At 44.5% G+C, this 17,627-nt stretch overlaps 1 protein-coding gene across 2 annotated transcripts in view; it reads left to right on the top strand.

The window, feature by feature from the left end:
* The window catches only part of EBF2 (EBF transcription factor 2), a 127,160-nt gene that overhangs the window by 12,285 nt on the left and 97,248 nt on the right, over positions 1–17,627 (top strand). For both annotated transcript variants that reach the window (XM_005532235.3, XM_088068231.1), the window contains exons 2-7: positions 1,493–1,655; positions 3,872–4,028; positions 5,007–5,070; positions 5,328–5,383; positions 5,755–5,828; positions 11,652–11,720. In XM_005532235.3, coding sequence (XP_005532292.1) covers positions 1,525–1,655; positions 3,872–4,028; positions 5,007–5,070; positions 5,328–5,383; positions 5,755–5,828; positions 11,652–11,720 — 551 coding nt within the window. In that variant the 5' untranslated portion in view covers positions 1,493–1,524. The remainder of the gene's footprint in view (positions 1–1,492; positions 1,656–3,871; positions 4,029–5,006; positions 5,071–5,327; positions 5,384–5,754; positions 5,829–11,651; positions 11,721–17,627) is intronic.

Raw genomic sequence — 17,627 nt, 5'->3', positions numbered from 1 at the left:
GGTACGGTGGAGGGTCACGGCGGGCCGGGCTGGGAAGAGCTCCGGTTTCCTTTAATGGGAAATGTTGCCTCCATGGGATGTTATAAAAAGTTTTAAGGTGAGAGCTGGCAGCTCTCAGGGTGTAACTTTGGGGTCTGTTGGGTGCCTGGCGGTCTCGGGCTGGCTCTTGCCCTGCCCGCAGCCTCTGCCCGCAGCCTTCCCCGGACCCATTTCTCATTTTTCATTTTAAATCCCGCGCCTGGAGCCCAGCGGCCGCTGCCCGTGCGGCGGCTTTGGCAGCGCGCTCAGAGGGACAGAGCTCGATGCTTTGGGGGCACTTCGGGTGTTCTGGGCCAGGACAGGTCGGGCTGAGGCTGCCGGCACATCGCGATAACCCCGCGGCTCCCGTGCCCGGCTCCGGCTGTCCCGGGACGGGCGCGCTCCTCCCGCTCCGGCCCCGCGGTTTCAGCGCACTCTGTGCGGGCTGGGGCAGCACCGCTCGGTGCGAGGCTGTCGGTCCCTGGCCGTAACCCATCGCGATCAACCATCGCGATAAACCCGCTGTTCCCCTGCCCGGGCTTCTGCCGCGAGGCGGGCGGCGGGTGCGCTCCTTGCAGCCCAGTCCCGCAGCTTCAGCACTCTTTATACGTTCTGGGGCAGCACCGTTCGCTGTGGAGCTGCCGGGCTACGACGATAAACCCATCACGATAAACCCATCGCGATAAACTCGCTATTCCCCGTGCTCCAGATGCGCCAGGGTGTTTCCACCCCGGTCCAGCTGCTTTAGCACAGTTTGCGCGGTCCGGGGCAGCACCGCTCGGTGTGCGGCTGCCGGGCTATGAGCACAGCCCATCCCCATACCCCTATCGCGACATCCCTATCGCGACATCCCCACTGCACCAGCCCCGCCGGGCGCGCTCCTTCCCCACCGGCCCCGCGCGCGGGAGGGCGCGTCGAGGGGAGGGGGCGGAGCGCAGCCGAGCGGCTCAACCAATGGCGACGCGAGATGCAAATGAGATACCCTTATTTGGCGCGGGGCCCCGCCCCCCGCGCGCCGCCCGCGCGCCGCCCGTAAGCCATTGATGGCGCGGGAAGGGCCGGGCTGGGTGCGGGTGGGAGCGGCCCCTGCCCCGCTCCGTCCCTGCCTCTCGTGCCCATTCACCGCTGCTCTCCCCTGCCTTCCTCCCGGATCAGCCTGCGGCCAAAGCCTTCTCCCCGCTGTCTGCTTGAGGAACAGGTGATCCTCCTTAGCGGCCCGTTTCTGGATGCGGCTCTCTCGCCTGCGTGTGAAGGATGATGATACCAGGCGAGGCTGAATCAGCGTAACTTTTACTTGGCAAGAGGAAAAACTTTCTTCCCCGTTTGAAGGCATTAAAAACACGTAGCGTTAAAAAGCAGAAGAAGTTGGTTTTAAAGCTGAACTTCACTTTCCTGGGATTTGTGTGTCAGATTCAAAGGCTGCATCGTTTTCTTTTTCTTATTTTTTTTTTCCTCCTTCCTTATCTCCCAAAAGGAAACTGTTGCTAGTTGGAATAGACTTTTTAAATGTTTGGAATTCAAGACACGTTAGGAAGAGGACCGATTCTGAAAGATAAATCTCTAGGTTCTGAGATGGATTCCGTCAGGTCCTGGGTCAGAAACGTTGGGGTTGTGGATGCAAACGTAGCAGCACAAAGGTAACCGTGCCTATTTCTCTCCCGCTTTTGCCCTGTTTTTTTTTTTTTTTTTTTTTTTTTTTTTTTTAAGCAAACCTTTTCTTTATGCGCTGTTGTTTGCATTTGATATTAAATTACATTTTTTTCCTCTCTGTCTCCCTCCCGGTCTTCTCCAGTCAGCGAAAAGTGAAGGTTGGAGCTAGAGCTAGGCAGTAGCGCTCCAAAACCGGAGAGCGTCAGGAGTCCTAAAACCCAATGTGGGGCTCAGATGACAGCGAGATGGGATCACCCTTTTATTTTCTGCCCCAGGAAGGTGTGTGGGGCCCTGGATCTGTTGTTCCCAGTGATCCAGGGTACCCCTCCCTGGGCTACACAGCCGAACGGAAGGGGACCAAGTTAGAATGAACTTAAATGTAGATGTCAAACCCCCGCTTCCCCGGCTCGTCTTGTGTTGCTTAATTCATGGTGGGCATCGCCGAAATCTTCACCCGCGGGTTCAGGGCAGGCAGAGCAGGGGCTGAGGGAGCAGGGGAGGGCTCGGACACCGAGGATCCCCGCGGGCATCCTGTGCCCGCCCGCCTGGAGCACCTGCCCGAGCATCCGAGAGCTCTGTGCTGAGCTGAAATGCCTCTGAACACCGCGAAACTGGGGCCTGGCTGGTTGCTTTCCACTTCTTTGGGCGGCTTATCTCCCTTTATACCCCCCTTTTGTTTTCTCTTCCCAGCCAAGTCGGCACAGGGCACTTACCCCACTCTCTTCCCGTTGGGGTAAGACGATGAAAACTCTTTTAGGTTTTGTTTTGTTTTTTTTTTCCCTTTGTTTTGTTTTCATTGCTCTCTGGATAGCTTTAAAAAAAAGCAGTAGCGTCGGGAAAGGCTAAATTTGCACCCCCGGGGATAAACCTGATTTTATTTAGTATTAGAGACAAGGTGAAGGGCATGGAACAGCAGAGGGGACTTCAGCTGAAACAGGGACGGTTTAGAAATTGTACATCCATGCCCCCAGCCACGGCTTGATCCGGCAGCAAGGTTTTCCAAGAGCCATGGGAGGAGTTATCAGAGTTTTATTAATGTCGATAGAGCGTTTAGTAAATACGGGTGGTGGCGGAGAAGAGGTTTATCCTCGAGGAAATCGAAAGTAAAAGGAAACAGCTCCTAACAAGACTCCACGGGAGCGGTGGAGGTGCAGCCGTGTTGTGCTGCCCGCTGGCATCGCCAGGTTTTTCTCCCAGCTATTCCTAAGAAACCAATAAATCCCAATTTTTACACGCAGAACCAGAGGAAGCCCCAAGCTAGGTGTAGCCGTGGCGGATGTGGCGAGTTCACACCGTACCTCATTGGCAAGGAAAACATCTGTAGTTCCCCGAAAGAGTCAAATACTTTTGCCAGTGCTGTGGAACTATTCTGGGGACTAAAACCCAAAGTTGTCCAGCTCTTAACTAATCTGGCACATAGGTTTAATCTGTCTATTAAGTAATTTGGAGGTGCTCATGTGCACCTATTTTCTTCGCAGTAAGTAGAAATTTGCTTTAGGGAGAGGGAGCAACAACTAATTTCACAAAGAAATAAAGCTGCAGTCAGGGATATTGTGGGTAAACAGAAGCATTTGAATCTTCCCAAGCCGGGAAATGCGTGGGAAACATCACAATTTTTTCTGCAGTCAGACTTTCGCAAGGGCTGGTTAACCCGAGACTAAATTCTTTCAGCTTAAATCAGATATTCGATTAGCAGGGATCGGTTTAAGTAAGTCAGTGACAAGTCAAACTTCGCTGCCGGGGGAAGTCGCTGCTCTGCTTCAAAGTCGTTGTCTCTCACCAAAACCGAGGTGCCCCGAGCTGACAGCAGGGAAGATTTTTAGGGTCGCTTGTTTTCCCCTACAGGAAAAGGGACCGGGATGCGCAGAGAGCGTTTCCAGAGCCTCTGACACGTTCTGGCCGCTTCCCAGCCCGCTGCACTCCGGCGAGGAGCCGCGACAGGCGGGGAAATAAGCGGAGGGAGGAAAGCCCCCGCTGCCCTTAGCACTAACCCCTCTCTGAGGATTGGCGCTGTCCCCGGGCTTGGCAGGGAGCGGGGCCACGCTCCGGGGCGAGCCGGGCTCCAGCGAGCATCGGCCGGCGGTGCCCGGGGCAGCCCGAGTGGGCTCTGCCTTGTGTCTTGTTGTTTTGCCTTTACTGCTGCACAACCTGGTAATGTCTTTGTCTCTCCCCCCTCACCCCATCCCGTGTGTTTCCTCCACAGCGGAGTAGCTTTGTCCAGAGCCCACTTTGAAAAGCAGCCACCCTCCAACTTGAGGAAATCCAATTTCTTTCACTTTGTTCTGGCTCTCTACGACAGACAGGGGCAGCCCGTGGAAATAGAGAGGACAGCTTTTGTGGACTTTGTAGAAAATGATAAAGTAAGGCTCCTTACTCTTCTTCCTCTTTTTCCTCTCCAATTTTGATCTTCTCCCCCCGCTGAGCTGCCGACTTCTGATACCTGTTGTCCCTAATAAAATCCAGCCGTGGTTTGGTCAGGGTTCAGGTGCTGTGGTAGAGCTGTAGCTGCTGTAGTTAAAAAGAGTAGGAAGCCTCTGCTCTGTATCAGGAATTTCATTCACCTACTAAAAATAAAATGAATAAAATTCATGGGGGATAAATGAATTTATTTTCTTTTTTATCTCCCACATCTGCCAGGTTTTATTAGTACCCAAACAGAAATGGAATCTGACCTGTGATATATCAGATTATCGTTAAGCTTGATTATATGTATTTCCTAAGGCTCCAAAGTCAATGGCAGGACTTGAAAAGCATTTGCTTTTGGATTTTAATTCCATGTCTTGACCACTTTGCATTTTTTTAATTACTTTCTTAGTCATGAACAAGATTTTTATTGAACTGTGAATCATAAATACTTATCTTATAGGAAATTACATTTTAAAAAATGCGTAAGAAACATCCCTGTACCACAACCTTCAGGAAATAAATATAAATTTTGACTCAAAGTAACACTATTGCAAAGCAGTGATCACAGTAAAATCAAAAGCCATTGTGTTTTCCCACTGTCAATCTGCTTTATATTAACTGATTTGAAATGCATAAATTCTTCTCAATGTATTGCCTTGTAAAAGTTGAGAGCATAATGGCAAATAAGAGAAGGAAATAAGTTCTTGAACTCCTACAGGAGAAGATGTCAGCAGTATTTTGTAGTTTGTCCTGGGTCACTCGGAGGGTTAATACATCCCAATCAGTGGATTCACCTCTTAGAATTTTAATGAACTTTGTTGTCACTTCCATCATGATTATCAGCTCTTGCATTTTAAATGTGCCAAGTGTAAGTTCTGGAAGGATTTTTTTTTTTCCTTTTTTTTCCCCCTTTTTTCCAAATTCCCTTTCAGGAGCAAGGCAATGAGAAGACGAACAACGGCACACACTACAAACTCCAGCTCCTCTACAGCAACGGTGAGTGCCCTTCCACGGCACCTCCTGGGGGCTGTACAGTGAGTCAGGGGCTGGCTGGAGGTGCTGTGATTTCCAAAATATCCTGAAATTCCCTTGCTCTGAGGCCCCTTCAGTGCAGGGATGGGCCCTGGAGTTTCTGTGGGCTTGGGAAACAGAACTACCTGGGATGCAGAGGGTGTCTGGAATGGGTTTGTTGTGCTGCTTTTAGGGCAAGATGCCCATAGGATGTTATTTATCCCTGCTCTCCCTCGCTCTAGGAGTCAGGACGGAACAGGATCTCTATGTGAGGCTCATTGATTCTGTCACCAAGCAGGTGAGCAGGGCTGATCTGTGCCAGGCTGTCCTGTCCCACCTCATCCTTCCTGTTTGCTCAACATTTCCTCACATGTTTTTCCTTCTCTGCTTCACTCTGGTTTCTCACTCAGCTCTATTGCAGACCTGTTTTGGAGGGTAATTGAAAATTGTGCTCTTAAGTCTCTTTTTTCCCCCTTCCATGGACTGTAGGGTTTTATCCAATTCGTATCAATTTTCATGTAAAGCTGTTTTCCCTGCACATAAAGGGGAAGGTGTTTATTTACAGGCGGTGGTGAGCAGTGCTAAAATCCCTTCCCCTCACATCTGAATATCTTAAGGAATAAATAACCCCCGATTCTCCTGCCTTACCCCTTCTCTTAATTTTTGTAGCCCATAACTTACGAAGGCCAGAACAAGAACCCCGAGATGTGCAGAGTGTTGCTCACCCACGAGGTCATGTGCAGGTAAGATGAATTTATTAACACATCGCTTGTGAGCTTCCCTAAATGCTGGAAGAGCCTCTCCAAGGAAATTTTAGCTAGGGAGAGTTTGATTTTGTTGTTTGTTTTGTTGTTGACTCACAGAGGGTCTTTGTGTAGGAAGATTTTTCTCTTTACGTGGGTAATACTTGCTTGGGTTCAAAACAGATATTTGGGGGGGATTTCTGGTTTTTTTGTTATTCATTTTTCCTGCAGGAGGCAGGAAAAAGCACAGCTGCACTATTTTCGTTTAAAGTAGGCCGTTGCATGTGTTGTTTAAATCAAGACTTTTATGTGCTTATCGCTCATAAAACTTCTGCTTACCTTATAAGAACAAGCAGTTTCACTTCTATATTTTTACCTGGAAACTGCAAGATGGTCTTCATGTAATTTCCTTTGGTGAAATATTTTAATTTCCTTAATTAATGTGGTATCATTAATATTCTTTAATTTGGGGCAGTTCTACCCCAAAAAGAAAAATCCCTTAAGCCCTTCCTTTGTATACATGTGAACAATATTTAGGGGCCTTCTACTTTTTAATTAAAACAAAAATCCAGACACTATTTTTAGCATTTAAATTTATAAATTAGAGGGTGAAATGACTCGAGGATGTTTTTAATAACTTTTGTATAAGTCTGAACTTACATGTACCTTATGTATGTATGTCGTGCTTCCATGGTAACTTATTACTTCTCCTGTTCTCGGGTAATTAAATTTTTTTTCAATACATATAATAATGCAAACAGTCAATGTTCTTATATTAAAATGTGTTAAAATGTGCATAGAACATTCATAAAACAAGAGGTAAAACCCATTTGTGACCTTTATTAAACACAGTTTGTGATTTATTGTGTCAGTGGGAGAGGATTAAGCTGTTGGACTCAGTGTTGCTTCTTTTAATGGTGCAGCTTGCTACTTGATTGTGATTTTTTTGGGGTGTTTTGTTTTGTTTTTTTTTGTTAAAGAAACCTTTTAAATAAATGTAGCAGTGAGAAGCTTATTTGGACAGAATTTTTATCAAGGGAAAGTCTTAGTTTCAGTACTTAATTATGTCAACAATTCCATTACTTTTTAATATGATATGAATCAGGCATTCAATATGAAACCAATGTATTGTTTCTCTGTTGTGCTTAGTTCTCATTAATTAAGGAAATGAGCTTTTGACCAATATTTCCATATTTATGCCCAAAACCAATGTATATCACATATGAGGGATGAATTGGATGTGCTTCACAAGGACCTGGTGATGTAGTGGCAAAGATCAAAGGTGTATAAGTGACTTTCTGGCACGTCTAGAACTCACATATATAATTATATATAAATATATATATATATGTATGTATGTATATAAATACACGTATATATGTATCCATGTTGTTGAAAGGTTTCACTGTAACCAGGTGAAAATATGAGGAGAAAAATCTGATTTCTTGTGCAGCTGGGCTGTGGTTGGTGATAACACAAGAGCAGTGAGCCCATTTCTTGTCTCCACTCTCCCTGCACAGAGCACGGCTCTGGTTTGGAAGTTCAAGTATTTTAGCACCTTCTGATCCAAATGGGTTTGTTTGATTTAAAATTAATTTGGGCTTTCCCCTTGCTCCCTCTCCCTGCCTTTGTGGTATCAAATGATCTGCTCAGCTTTGATATTTCTGAGCTCCAGTGATGCCTGCAAACCTCCTCCGTGCTTGATTTAAGGTAGCATTGCACAAATCTAAGCCATTATTCTGATTATTCTCAGCTCTGCTGCTTGATAGATTAACCAAGGAAGAATTACAACTCAGGGACGTCCTTCCCATGTAAAACACAGATTAGTGAAGGGAATCAAAGGCGCTCTGTAACCTAATGAAGACATTTGATTTTAAATGTCGTGTTTTCCTGAAGTATCTCCGAGCAGGATGCTGTGTGTTCTGAAGAGGCATTACACACATCACTTTGAATAATGCCAGGGGAATGGCTCCAACTCTAGTTAAACTTGACATTTTATTTTATTTCTTTTAAGTACAATAATCAAATCTTCCTCATTGTGTGCTGCTTAAGTGGCAGCATCAATTTTTAAAGCCCCTAGTTTAGTTTGCATTAGGAACAGTATATAAAATTTTAATGCACTGTACCCACTCTGCTGTCGAAATTGATGCCTACTGCTTTTGAAAAGAAAAGCAAGAAGGGTCTGTCTGTCTTTCTGCTTCTCTTCCAGTCCTCCCTAGTTGAAGGCAGGACTTTTGGGAGGGAATTTTCTGTACATAACCACACACGGAGATATTTATTGCTGCGTGGAGACGAGTGCCTCCGAAAGTGCCCGTCTCTCCCTCAGACAGTGACAGATGCCTGCTTAGCAGGAAAGTTGTCTAAATATTGATACGGCTGCACCAATCTGTCATAGCCATTGAAAGTTCAGCTCTCAATAATTAGTGCTTCCAGTGAGAGGCTCAATTTATTCTTTCCCAATCTGAATTATTATTTTTTTTCCATTTGCCTTCTTATGGCCTAACAGGAACAGTTCCTAAGAGGTGGGTTTGTGTGGAATAACACAATCCCGAGGGCTGGAAATCAAGGTAAAACAACCTCCTCTCCTGGAATAATTCCCCCCCCTTTCCAGATCTTCTTCTTTTTCTTCCAATTATCCTCTAAGAGGAAACTCGTTGTTATGCTGCTGCCAGCAACCCCCTACGCCCTCAATGCTCAGAGGGTTAAAAGGTATTATAATTCGAACAGAAGTAGTCTCAGGGTCTACAGCTGGCTAATAACAGAGTTGTATTGAGTGGAGCGAGCCCCACAGCTGTGACTTTCGCCACAAGGCTCAGACTAGACGGGAGCTCTAATCAGCTGGGCCAGGCGGCCACTGGGGCCCGTGTCTTTATCGGCCAGATGGTGTGAATTTAGACACTTTTGTTATGCAATTGCAGGGAGGAGTTGGGCAGAAGAAAACAAAACAAAAGGCCACCATGCTGTGAGCTTATTTGAGTTTGAAATTAGAGACAGATTTTTTTTTTTTTAATTTTTTTTAATTTTGGTGTTGGGGTGAGGGGAGGGAAGTTGAAGGATTAATTTTAAAACCGTCTTAGTCAAGCTCGAGGAGGGAAAAGGATGGAAGTTTGGCTTCTGGGGTGCTCAGTTTGTAGGGCTGGGGTTGTCTCTGGGAGCTGTCTGGGTTTGGTTTTAGCTTTTTCTGGACCATTCTTAACATAAACCCTCATTTTCCCGAAGTAGATCTAATTAGAGGGGGAAGTAGAACAACAAAAGATGTAGAAAATCACCTGAAGCCTTGATATTCTTGTCCTAAGCAGATGAGCATCTCTAAAGGTGCGTTCCCAACCCAATGCTGTAGCAGAAATGTAAATATTGGTGAAGTCATGCCAATAATTTTCTTGAAGAGAATATTGAAGGCTTGATCCTGAACCACCAGAGTTTGGGGGTTTGGGCTTGGTCTGAAACTGGAACTTGTGAAACCAACCAAGTGGAAATGTTAGTGCTTGGATATGGGGCAAAACACCTGGAAATGGGGATTTAAAGATTTAAGAGGTATTTTTGCTTAAGTGTTGGGTTGAAATATCCTCAGTCCCACTCTGATCTTTGTGCAAACAAGTCCTTCACTGGAAGTGGCTCTTCTCCCTCATCGTGATTTTATTTCATATATTTGGGCTCAGAAAATACCATGGTCAAAGGGGAAAAAGTTTATCACTGACAAAGATCTTTCCCCAGCTGTGATAGGAATGTCGATATCAGTAAAATATTTGGAGAACTTTAACTGCAAGCCACAGGTTTAGAGGGAAAATGTTTGAATATTACAAACATAAAGTTCAGAACTGCAGTAATTGTGGAAATAGAAATAAAACAAGATGCGCTTGTTTCCGAACCCAGCCACTTTGTGCTAAATCTCACAGAATTCACCCTAAAACACTCTGGAATCACTACAGAAATATTTTAAAAGCTGTGTTCCTTTTTTTTTTTCTTTATTATAATGGCCTCTAAAGCAGCAAAGATTTTATTCCAAATGTTATTTTCCATGTGTTGCTAGATTGGACACGTCAAAGTACATCCCAAATTTATGTTCCTTTGAGAGGATTTTCTGCTCTTTTTTGTGGGGGGTTTATTATAATTTTCTCCTTTAGAAAGCATCTCCCATCTTGACTCCTGGTATAAAACCACTCCATTCCTTCTAAACACGGATTAGGCAGTGAAATCCATAAAAGATGTACTTAAAATAAAGTTGGGAGAAGGAGGGAGGGTGATTTTCTGTGCTGGTGTGAATTACCAGAGCTGCGATGAAGTCGGTGGAGCCATGACAACTTACAGCCGCTACAGGGGCTGCCCCAGGGATTTTTAAATATTTAGTGTATCCTTTTATTTTAAAAGGAGTAGCATTGATGAATAAGTGCAGGTTTGAGGCAAGGGGGATGTAGGAATGTTGAAACAGTTAGAGCTGCTATTCAAACAGATCTGCTCCTTCCAGCTCATCTGGCTGGGCAGTTCCAGCCCCAGAGCAGGAGCTTCCTGGAAACTGGAGGAAATGTTGGGATTTTTCATAGCTGAAACAGGTTTTTTCATCTAAATGCTCATGTTAGGCATTTATAATTGAATTTTAGGCATATCAAGAAAAACATCCCCACTTAAGTATTTTATTCTGCCTTCGATGAATTCAAGTATTTTATTTATTTCTTCTTTTAATATTTATTTATTTTTAAATTTATTTATTTTTTATTGTATTCTGCTTGGGGTTGCTCCCCAGTTGGAAAACTGATATTCAGAATGCTTGAGAATTTTGTGAATGTATTCAGCACCCCTGTACAAAAACCCACCAAAGTTTCTCCATCCCACATGTGTAAATCTGCACAGAAACCTCTGCAGAATGTGGGAAACATCTTCTGGAAAGTTCTGATCTGGTGACTTTTGAGGGATGTGGGAATTCTGACAGAGACTTTTTAAACTTTGGGGTGCTTCCATCCTCCCCATCCCATGCTGACTTTGACTGAAACAAAAAATCTGAGAGTAAAAACAGCTTAAATCTTCTCTGTTGCTTCAGGTTATTAAAAGTGAGGATTTCAGAGCAAGAAATTTTTTTTAAATCTATTAAATTCCTGGTACTTCACTACCATGTGTGCTAGGAGCATCACCCATGTCAGTGATTATATCAATGGAAATAAAATAATGAACTCTCAATTTTAAAATTTTTGTTATTATTTATTATAATTAATATAATTGAATGTGTACTAATTAATGCTTAATCCTGAGGGTTAATCATTGCAACAATTGCAAAAGCCAACCTCTCTTCAGATCCTTTATAGGATCTAAGTATGTTCAGTTTCTGGCTTTTCATGGAGTGCTGAAGTTTTCAGTCACCATATAAAACTTAGATATTTATTAATAAAAAAATACAGTAAGGTAAGAAAATAATATTATTGGAATATCCCAAGCCATTAGGTTGCATTAGGTTATAGTCAGTTCTAACACCTTTTGATGGACTTTTAACCCCACATAACCCATTTGGTCCTGCCTGTAATGACATTATGGCATCTGTTAATCACTTATTAGACCTTTATAAATATCACCTCAGTCTCAAGTGGGGCCATATTGCTGTTCATTTTTGGCTGGTTAATTCAGAATGGATTACAGGGAGCCAAGTGCCAAACTCCAGCTGGAACCAGCCAGGACTTAGGCACCCAATTCCCTTAATTTTCCCTTCTGGAAAGCAGAATTTTTACCCTTTCAGCATATATTGAACACCGAAGGTTTTCTGACAGACTTTGAGCTGGTTCCTTACCCTCAACTGTCCCAGTTGTTCTTTAATTTTGGATTTCTTTCCCTCTCCAGCCGGTGCTGTGAGAAGAAAAGTTGTGGCAACAGGAATGAGACTCCATCTGACCCTGTGATCATTGACAGGTAGGAGATGAATCCTCATTTTCCTGCAAAAGCATCCCTAAAATTGTTGTTTTTCACTTGGAATGATCTGAGGTTGTTTCTTGCTGGTTATCTGTTGATGCCTGACATATGGGGACCTTGACAAAATTGATGTTTATTTTTTAAATGCAGTTCTGTTTTTATTGTGACCAAATATCCCATGTGTGCACCTGGAATGTTCCCCCCTCACCAGGGGTGAGATCCAACTGGATTTACTGAGACAGATAAAGCTTCGAGCAACCTGGCAGCTTCAGGAATGTTCTTTAACAAATGAACAATATTTTTGTAGAAATGTGGGGAGAAAGGGAAGGGTAAAAAGGCCAAAATGCAAAAATCTGACAGGCTGGGGATTGTGAGCAATTTTATGTAGAACAGCTTGGTGTATTACTCAGTTTCAGCTCCAGGTTTCAGTTCTTTTGCTGTTTTTAGGTCAGCAGGATAAATGGGGAGAGCAGTAGTCTGTTAAACCATGAAGTGGCACTGTAAAAATTGTGTGCATTTGGGGGTGCTTAAAAAACTTCCTTGTGGAACCCACTGACATGGAAGGGTTTGAAATCTGGAGTTCAGCAAGGCTGAATAAAAGGGAAAATAAAAACAGGCAGAGCTGCTTCAGAAAGGAGCACACTCAAGGGCTCCAGAAGGGGAACAGTAAATAAGGAAAAGCCAGGAAGAAAATGTTTCCCCCCAGATTATTCTGTAGTAACTGTTAAAGGGTTCCTTTTCCCTGAAGCAGATGCTACAAGAGCTGGTGCTGGAGTGGGTTGATTTTAGTCACTTTTTATGCCTTTCTGTGTCTGGCCTGTTCTAGCTCCTTTTATTGTCACAGTGTTTCTTGTGGACTTATTTTGGCACTCAGAGCAGTAAAGCTGGCTTGAATAAAGATCTGCAATAATTTCCTTCTTTTTTTTTTTTTTTTTTTTTTTTTTTTCCATCATAGAGTTAATCTAAATAATTTTGGAACTCTGATGAGGTGATGGGTTCTTCTTTACCCCATGGTTTTCCCTTTTAATTCTGTTCTCACAAGTTGTGGTTGGGGCCAGAGCTGGAAGTTGCAGTGAGATCTTCGGGGAGCAGAAGTCCTGGATGTGCCATCTTGACCTTTCCTATGAAATTTTGAGCTTATTTTTGGCTGTGTGGATGCTTGGTATGAATGTGCATTTGGGAGCTTTCCAGCCTGAAGTCTGAATTTTCTGGGAAGCAGCTCAGGATGGAAGGCCCTGGATTTGCCCCTGGATTGAGACCTCAGCAGGGGCAATTCCTACCCCAGCTGAATTTGTCATCCTAAGCCAGCTGCCTGTCCTCAATTCTGAGGCTTCCTTGGGGGGCTTTGGGGTCTGCTATCAGATGAAAAGGAACCTATGAGGAAGAAGAGGGTTTTTCTTTCTAACCATGTGTGAAACGTGCATCACAAGTCACCTGTTGTGCTCAGCGAATCCCAACCTTTTCTGTTTTGCTCCAGGACCTCTCCTAGCTTCATCTAGACCTCTCCTAACTTGTTCTGAACCCAGAATTTTTTTCCTGCCTGCCCAGCTAACAGCAGCAGGCATTCTCTTGATGTGGAAGCATCCTCCAGGCTCAGCCTGGCAGCTCCTTTCTGTGTGCTGGTCCTTCCCTTTGTGTGTGTCTCCATTCCAGGAGAACTCTGGAGCTTGGTGAGGGAAATAAATCAGGTGCAGCCTGATAAAGCTGCTCCATTCGGTGTTAAAGGCAGTTCCTAAATTGGATTTAGGCCCCAGAGAGAAGAATTTATCCCAGCTCTGCCCTGCAGTCTGAAGAAGGCTTGACTTGGTGAAAGGAGCAGAGGAAAGAAAAGGAAAATGGAGACAGAAGAATTGCAGGAGCACCTTTGTGTTATGCAGAGCTGGGTCTAAGCAGTGTGGGCAAAGTGAAACAGAATTTCCATGGAATAAAATTCCAGAGTCTTTGAGATTGGAAAGGTCCCAAGGTCATTCACTCATAACTCCATCACCAATATAGTGATTTCCCCTTTATTTGTTTCTCTCCCCACATTTTTACCTTCTGTGTGCTGGAGGGAGACACAATTCACTGGTGTTCACCAGATCCTGGGGATTTGTATCGCTGTTTAAAAAGGAAGAAATAGTATAATGGGAAAAAAATGTCAGCCCTCTTGTTGTTGTTGGGCTTTTTCTTCTCCTTGAAAGAATTCCAAAAGTTCTGATGCTGAATAAAACATTTCTGCAGTGACCTTTGCTCTGGGGACTGGATTTAGATCCGAAGGCCCTTGCAGTTATTTTTCCACTCCCTCTTGGAAATGAGAACGTTTCCATATGAAAGGGAACTTCTCTCCTGAAATTTAGAGTGTGCCCTCTCCTGCTGGCAGAAATCTGTGGGATACATTGGAATACTTTGGTTCCTGTGATGTTCTGGGCCAGAATTCCAGTGTAACTCTGGTCAGAATTTGATTTCAGAGTGATGCCTCTGATTTAACAGGGATGGCACAGCTCAGATCCTGCAGTGCTGCTATTACAGGTGTTCAAAATTGGGAATTCTGCTGGAAGGACCTGGGATTGAATTTTTAATCCAGAAGCACTCGCACTCCAATGTTTTGGACAACATGAGCCATAAGCAGTGCTCAAAATGTCACAGCAAACTTTAACTCTGTGTGCACAACCAGAATTAGTCAGAGCAAGTTGGTTCTGGTGCGTTCCTGTGGTGGATCCCAGCTCTGGGAGATCCATCCTGGATTTCTGCCTTTTGAAGTTGGTCTCTGTGGAACTGGTTGGTTTAAGAGACATCAAAAATGTAAATATTGTCTTTCCCCCTCCCCCCCCCCCCCCCCCCATGGCTGAAATGCTGGTTCTTGATGTTCCTGGTAGCTGGAGAGTGAATTTTGTGTTTCCTTGTTGGAAATCCCAGGGACAGGAGGTGCAGGGGCTGGGGGACTTTTGGGTGGAAGGGTGGAAGCTCATTCCTCTGAAGATGGCACTTCCAACTGAAAACTGTATTTTGTTGCACCTGTGTGAGAATTACTCAGTTTGTTGTCTTTCCTATCCTGCTTATGAAAATAAAAAGAAACTTGGTGTTAGGATGAAGAGGTCATGGAAGATGCAAATTAATTTAATTAATCACTTTACTGCAAATTTTCTCTCATTGTAGGTGAGTAGTGTAGTTTTGGATATAAATTCATCAAATGGCAGTGATTTTTTAAAATTTTATTTTATTTGTATTTCTTGAAGATTCAAGCTCTTTAGAAGAGGTTATTTTGTGTACTCATTACTCTTAATGCTTTACTGAGTTTACTGAAGCTGTTGTTTAATTGAAACCTCTGTGGTACAGGGGAGAATTGGTGTGACTCAAAGTTGAAAAATTTGCTTTTTTACCTTTCCCCCCACCTTTTTTAATAGAGAGAAACAATCAAAAGGAATTTACATGTAATTCAAATGAAACCTTTTAAACAGTCAAAATTTCTATGTCATTCAAACAAAACATCTTAATTCAATTAACAATGCAGCATCATTAGGGTGGGGCAGGATTTTTTTTGTTCCTACAAGGGAAACTCCTTGGAACAGCACAAAAACTTGGGATTGCAAACCCTGTGTGCTGTTTGTAGTTCCTCTGTTCCCTTTGGGCTCACGGAACGAGGTCTTTTCGCTCAGGTTCTTGCAGAATCCGAGCCATCGGGTCCAAGTCTTTCTGCTTTTAACTGAGCTTCTTTTCCTAAGCTCTCCCTCCTTGTCCTGGGAAGAGTGCTGTGTGTTGCACACTCGATGAATTTATTGCTTGTGATTGTTGCTGGGGAGGGCATGAGGGGTTGGAGTGAATTTTGGGATGCAGGCTGGGATCTCCAGCTGGGTCAGCACCACCTTGGGGTGGGTGGTGAAGGGCAGCCTCCATCAGTTGTTGCGTGCTGCAAAACCAAAACTGAGGCTTCTCTTGTTGTTATTTAACAAAAAACCCACATCAGCCCGCTGCCTGAGCACGGCTGGCAGCTTGTCAGCCTCTCTGGGGAGGAGCAGAACCTGGCTGATGTCCCTGTGCTGTGGGGGTGCATCCCTCCAGGTGGAGTTGAGGTGCAGGGATGGAGGTTTCCACCCCTGCAGGGACAGGGCTGAGTTCTCCCTGGCTGCCCCATGTCCCACTAAAACTCACTTCAGGCTTAACAGGTCTGGGCTTTGCATCTTCTCTGTGTGTGTGGGTCCCTCCCTCCCCACTTCCCTCTCCCTAAAAAATGTAAAAGAACACATTTCATTCCTTATCCTTAATTTTGAAGGCTCGAACTCCAAATAAATGCAGACTTCTCACTGTTGCCTTTCTTTTTTTTTCTTTCTTTTCTCTTTTTCTTCCTTTTCTCTTAATCTCAGCCATCTGAAAAGGACTTTATGCCTTGTGCCTCCCTTTTGGGGTGCTCCCAAAATCCACTGGGTAACTCAAGGATATTTCCTTGTGCTCAGAGGCAGAACAGTGAGACTGGAGAGGCCTGGGTTGAATTCCCACTGACACTGGGTTGTCCTGTCACCTTAAGTGACATAAGTATGTGCCTCAGTTTCCCCCTTAATACAAAGCATTAACAACTGCCTGGCTGTGGAAAGCGGCTCCAGATCCCTGAATTGGAGTTTTTGGGGTTTATTTTCCACATTCTTGCTGCCAGGAGAATTTAATCTGCTCGGCAGAGTTTGATTGTTCCTGTTCTGCCCTGTTCTCTGTGGCCCTCGTGAGTCCTGCCAAGGCAAAATGAATGTCTGGGATCTGTTGCTGCTGTGGAGTGAAACCAGGAGCTCTTCCCTGTGTGCCCCAGTCCCCCCTTGCAAGCCCCCCAAACCTACAATGATCTCCCCCCTTGTCCTAGGGAGTCAAAGTCCTTTGTTCACTGCTAAACCCTGCTCTCCTGCAAAGAGCTGCTGTTGTGCCATCTGTCTCTTTATGAATTTTTTAGTAGACTGGATGTTTGTGGGGAGTCAGTAACTTAAAGTGCACTATCCCAGCCATTTGACAAGTGGTTCTCTTAGTGCCTAATTTGTTTCTTTTTATTCTCCCCTCTCTTTTAGACAAAAAGAAAATTCTTTACTAGTCTGCTGTCCAAAACATCTTGAAATCTTTGATGTGTGCAAACACCTAAAGCCTGTAAATGGACTAAACTGGAGTGTAGCTTGTGTCACTTAATTTTTTCATTTAATGTTGACAGACAACAGATTTTCCAGCAAGCTGGTGAGTCAGAAGAAGCCCAAATCTTTTTGAGTGTGCTAGAAAAATGAAGAATGGGCTGGTTGGGTCTGTGGCAGTCCTGGGTTCTGCTCCTTTCTTTCTCCCCATCGCAGTCCTGCACTTTGTAGCCATTCACAGCGTCTGTGTTTGACTATAAACCATGCGTGTGAGCTTCTGACTTTCCCTGCTAACACAAAGACACATTTGCCCAGAGCTGATGTGTGGAAATGCTCTGGTGACGTGCAAGAACATCGCTGTCACAGTGGAGATGCTTTTGGAGCGATTTGTGACGTTTCTCTCCCCCAGGACTGTTGGTTGCTGCTGCCTGGGCTGGAGATGCTGCTGCTTCTGGAATGGAGCAGGAAATGAGATGGGTTTAAATCACTGCTGGCTTCAAGCACAGATTTTTGGGGAGTTGAAGCCACACTTATTTTCACCAGCATTTTCTGCAGGTTTTCTCCTGGCTGTGTGCTGTCACTGTGGCATCTCTGCCCTCCAAACAGAGAGATGCCTTTTGGGATGTGTCAGAGGGAACACACGTGTGGGAGTGCCCACCAAAACTGATCTCTTCAGTTCCACTAAATCTTTAACTAGAATAGTTAGCTTATGTCCTGGTCTGGGAACAGTGAGGGAAACGTGGCTGAGCCTAAGCAAGGGCACATTACATAATTTAAAGAAATAAAATCTGACTATTTCTACTACTGCCTGGAAGCCTTAGGAAAATAA

Source organism: Pseudopodoces humilis, chromosome 30, assembly GCF_049639895.1.
Source record: "Pseudopodoces humilis isolate 2021_Gansu_Grassland_sample_001 chromosome 30, ASM4963989v1, whole genome shotgun sequence".
NCBI classification, from domain to species: Eukaryota; Metazoa; Chordata; class Aves; order Passeriformes; family Paridae; genus Pseudopodoces; species Pseudopodoces humilis.
The sequence above is the reverse complement of the archived record's forward strand: the minus strand, read 5'-3'. Positions and strand labels throughout refer to the sequence as shown.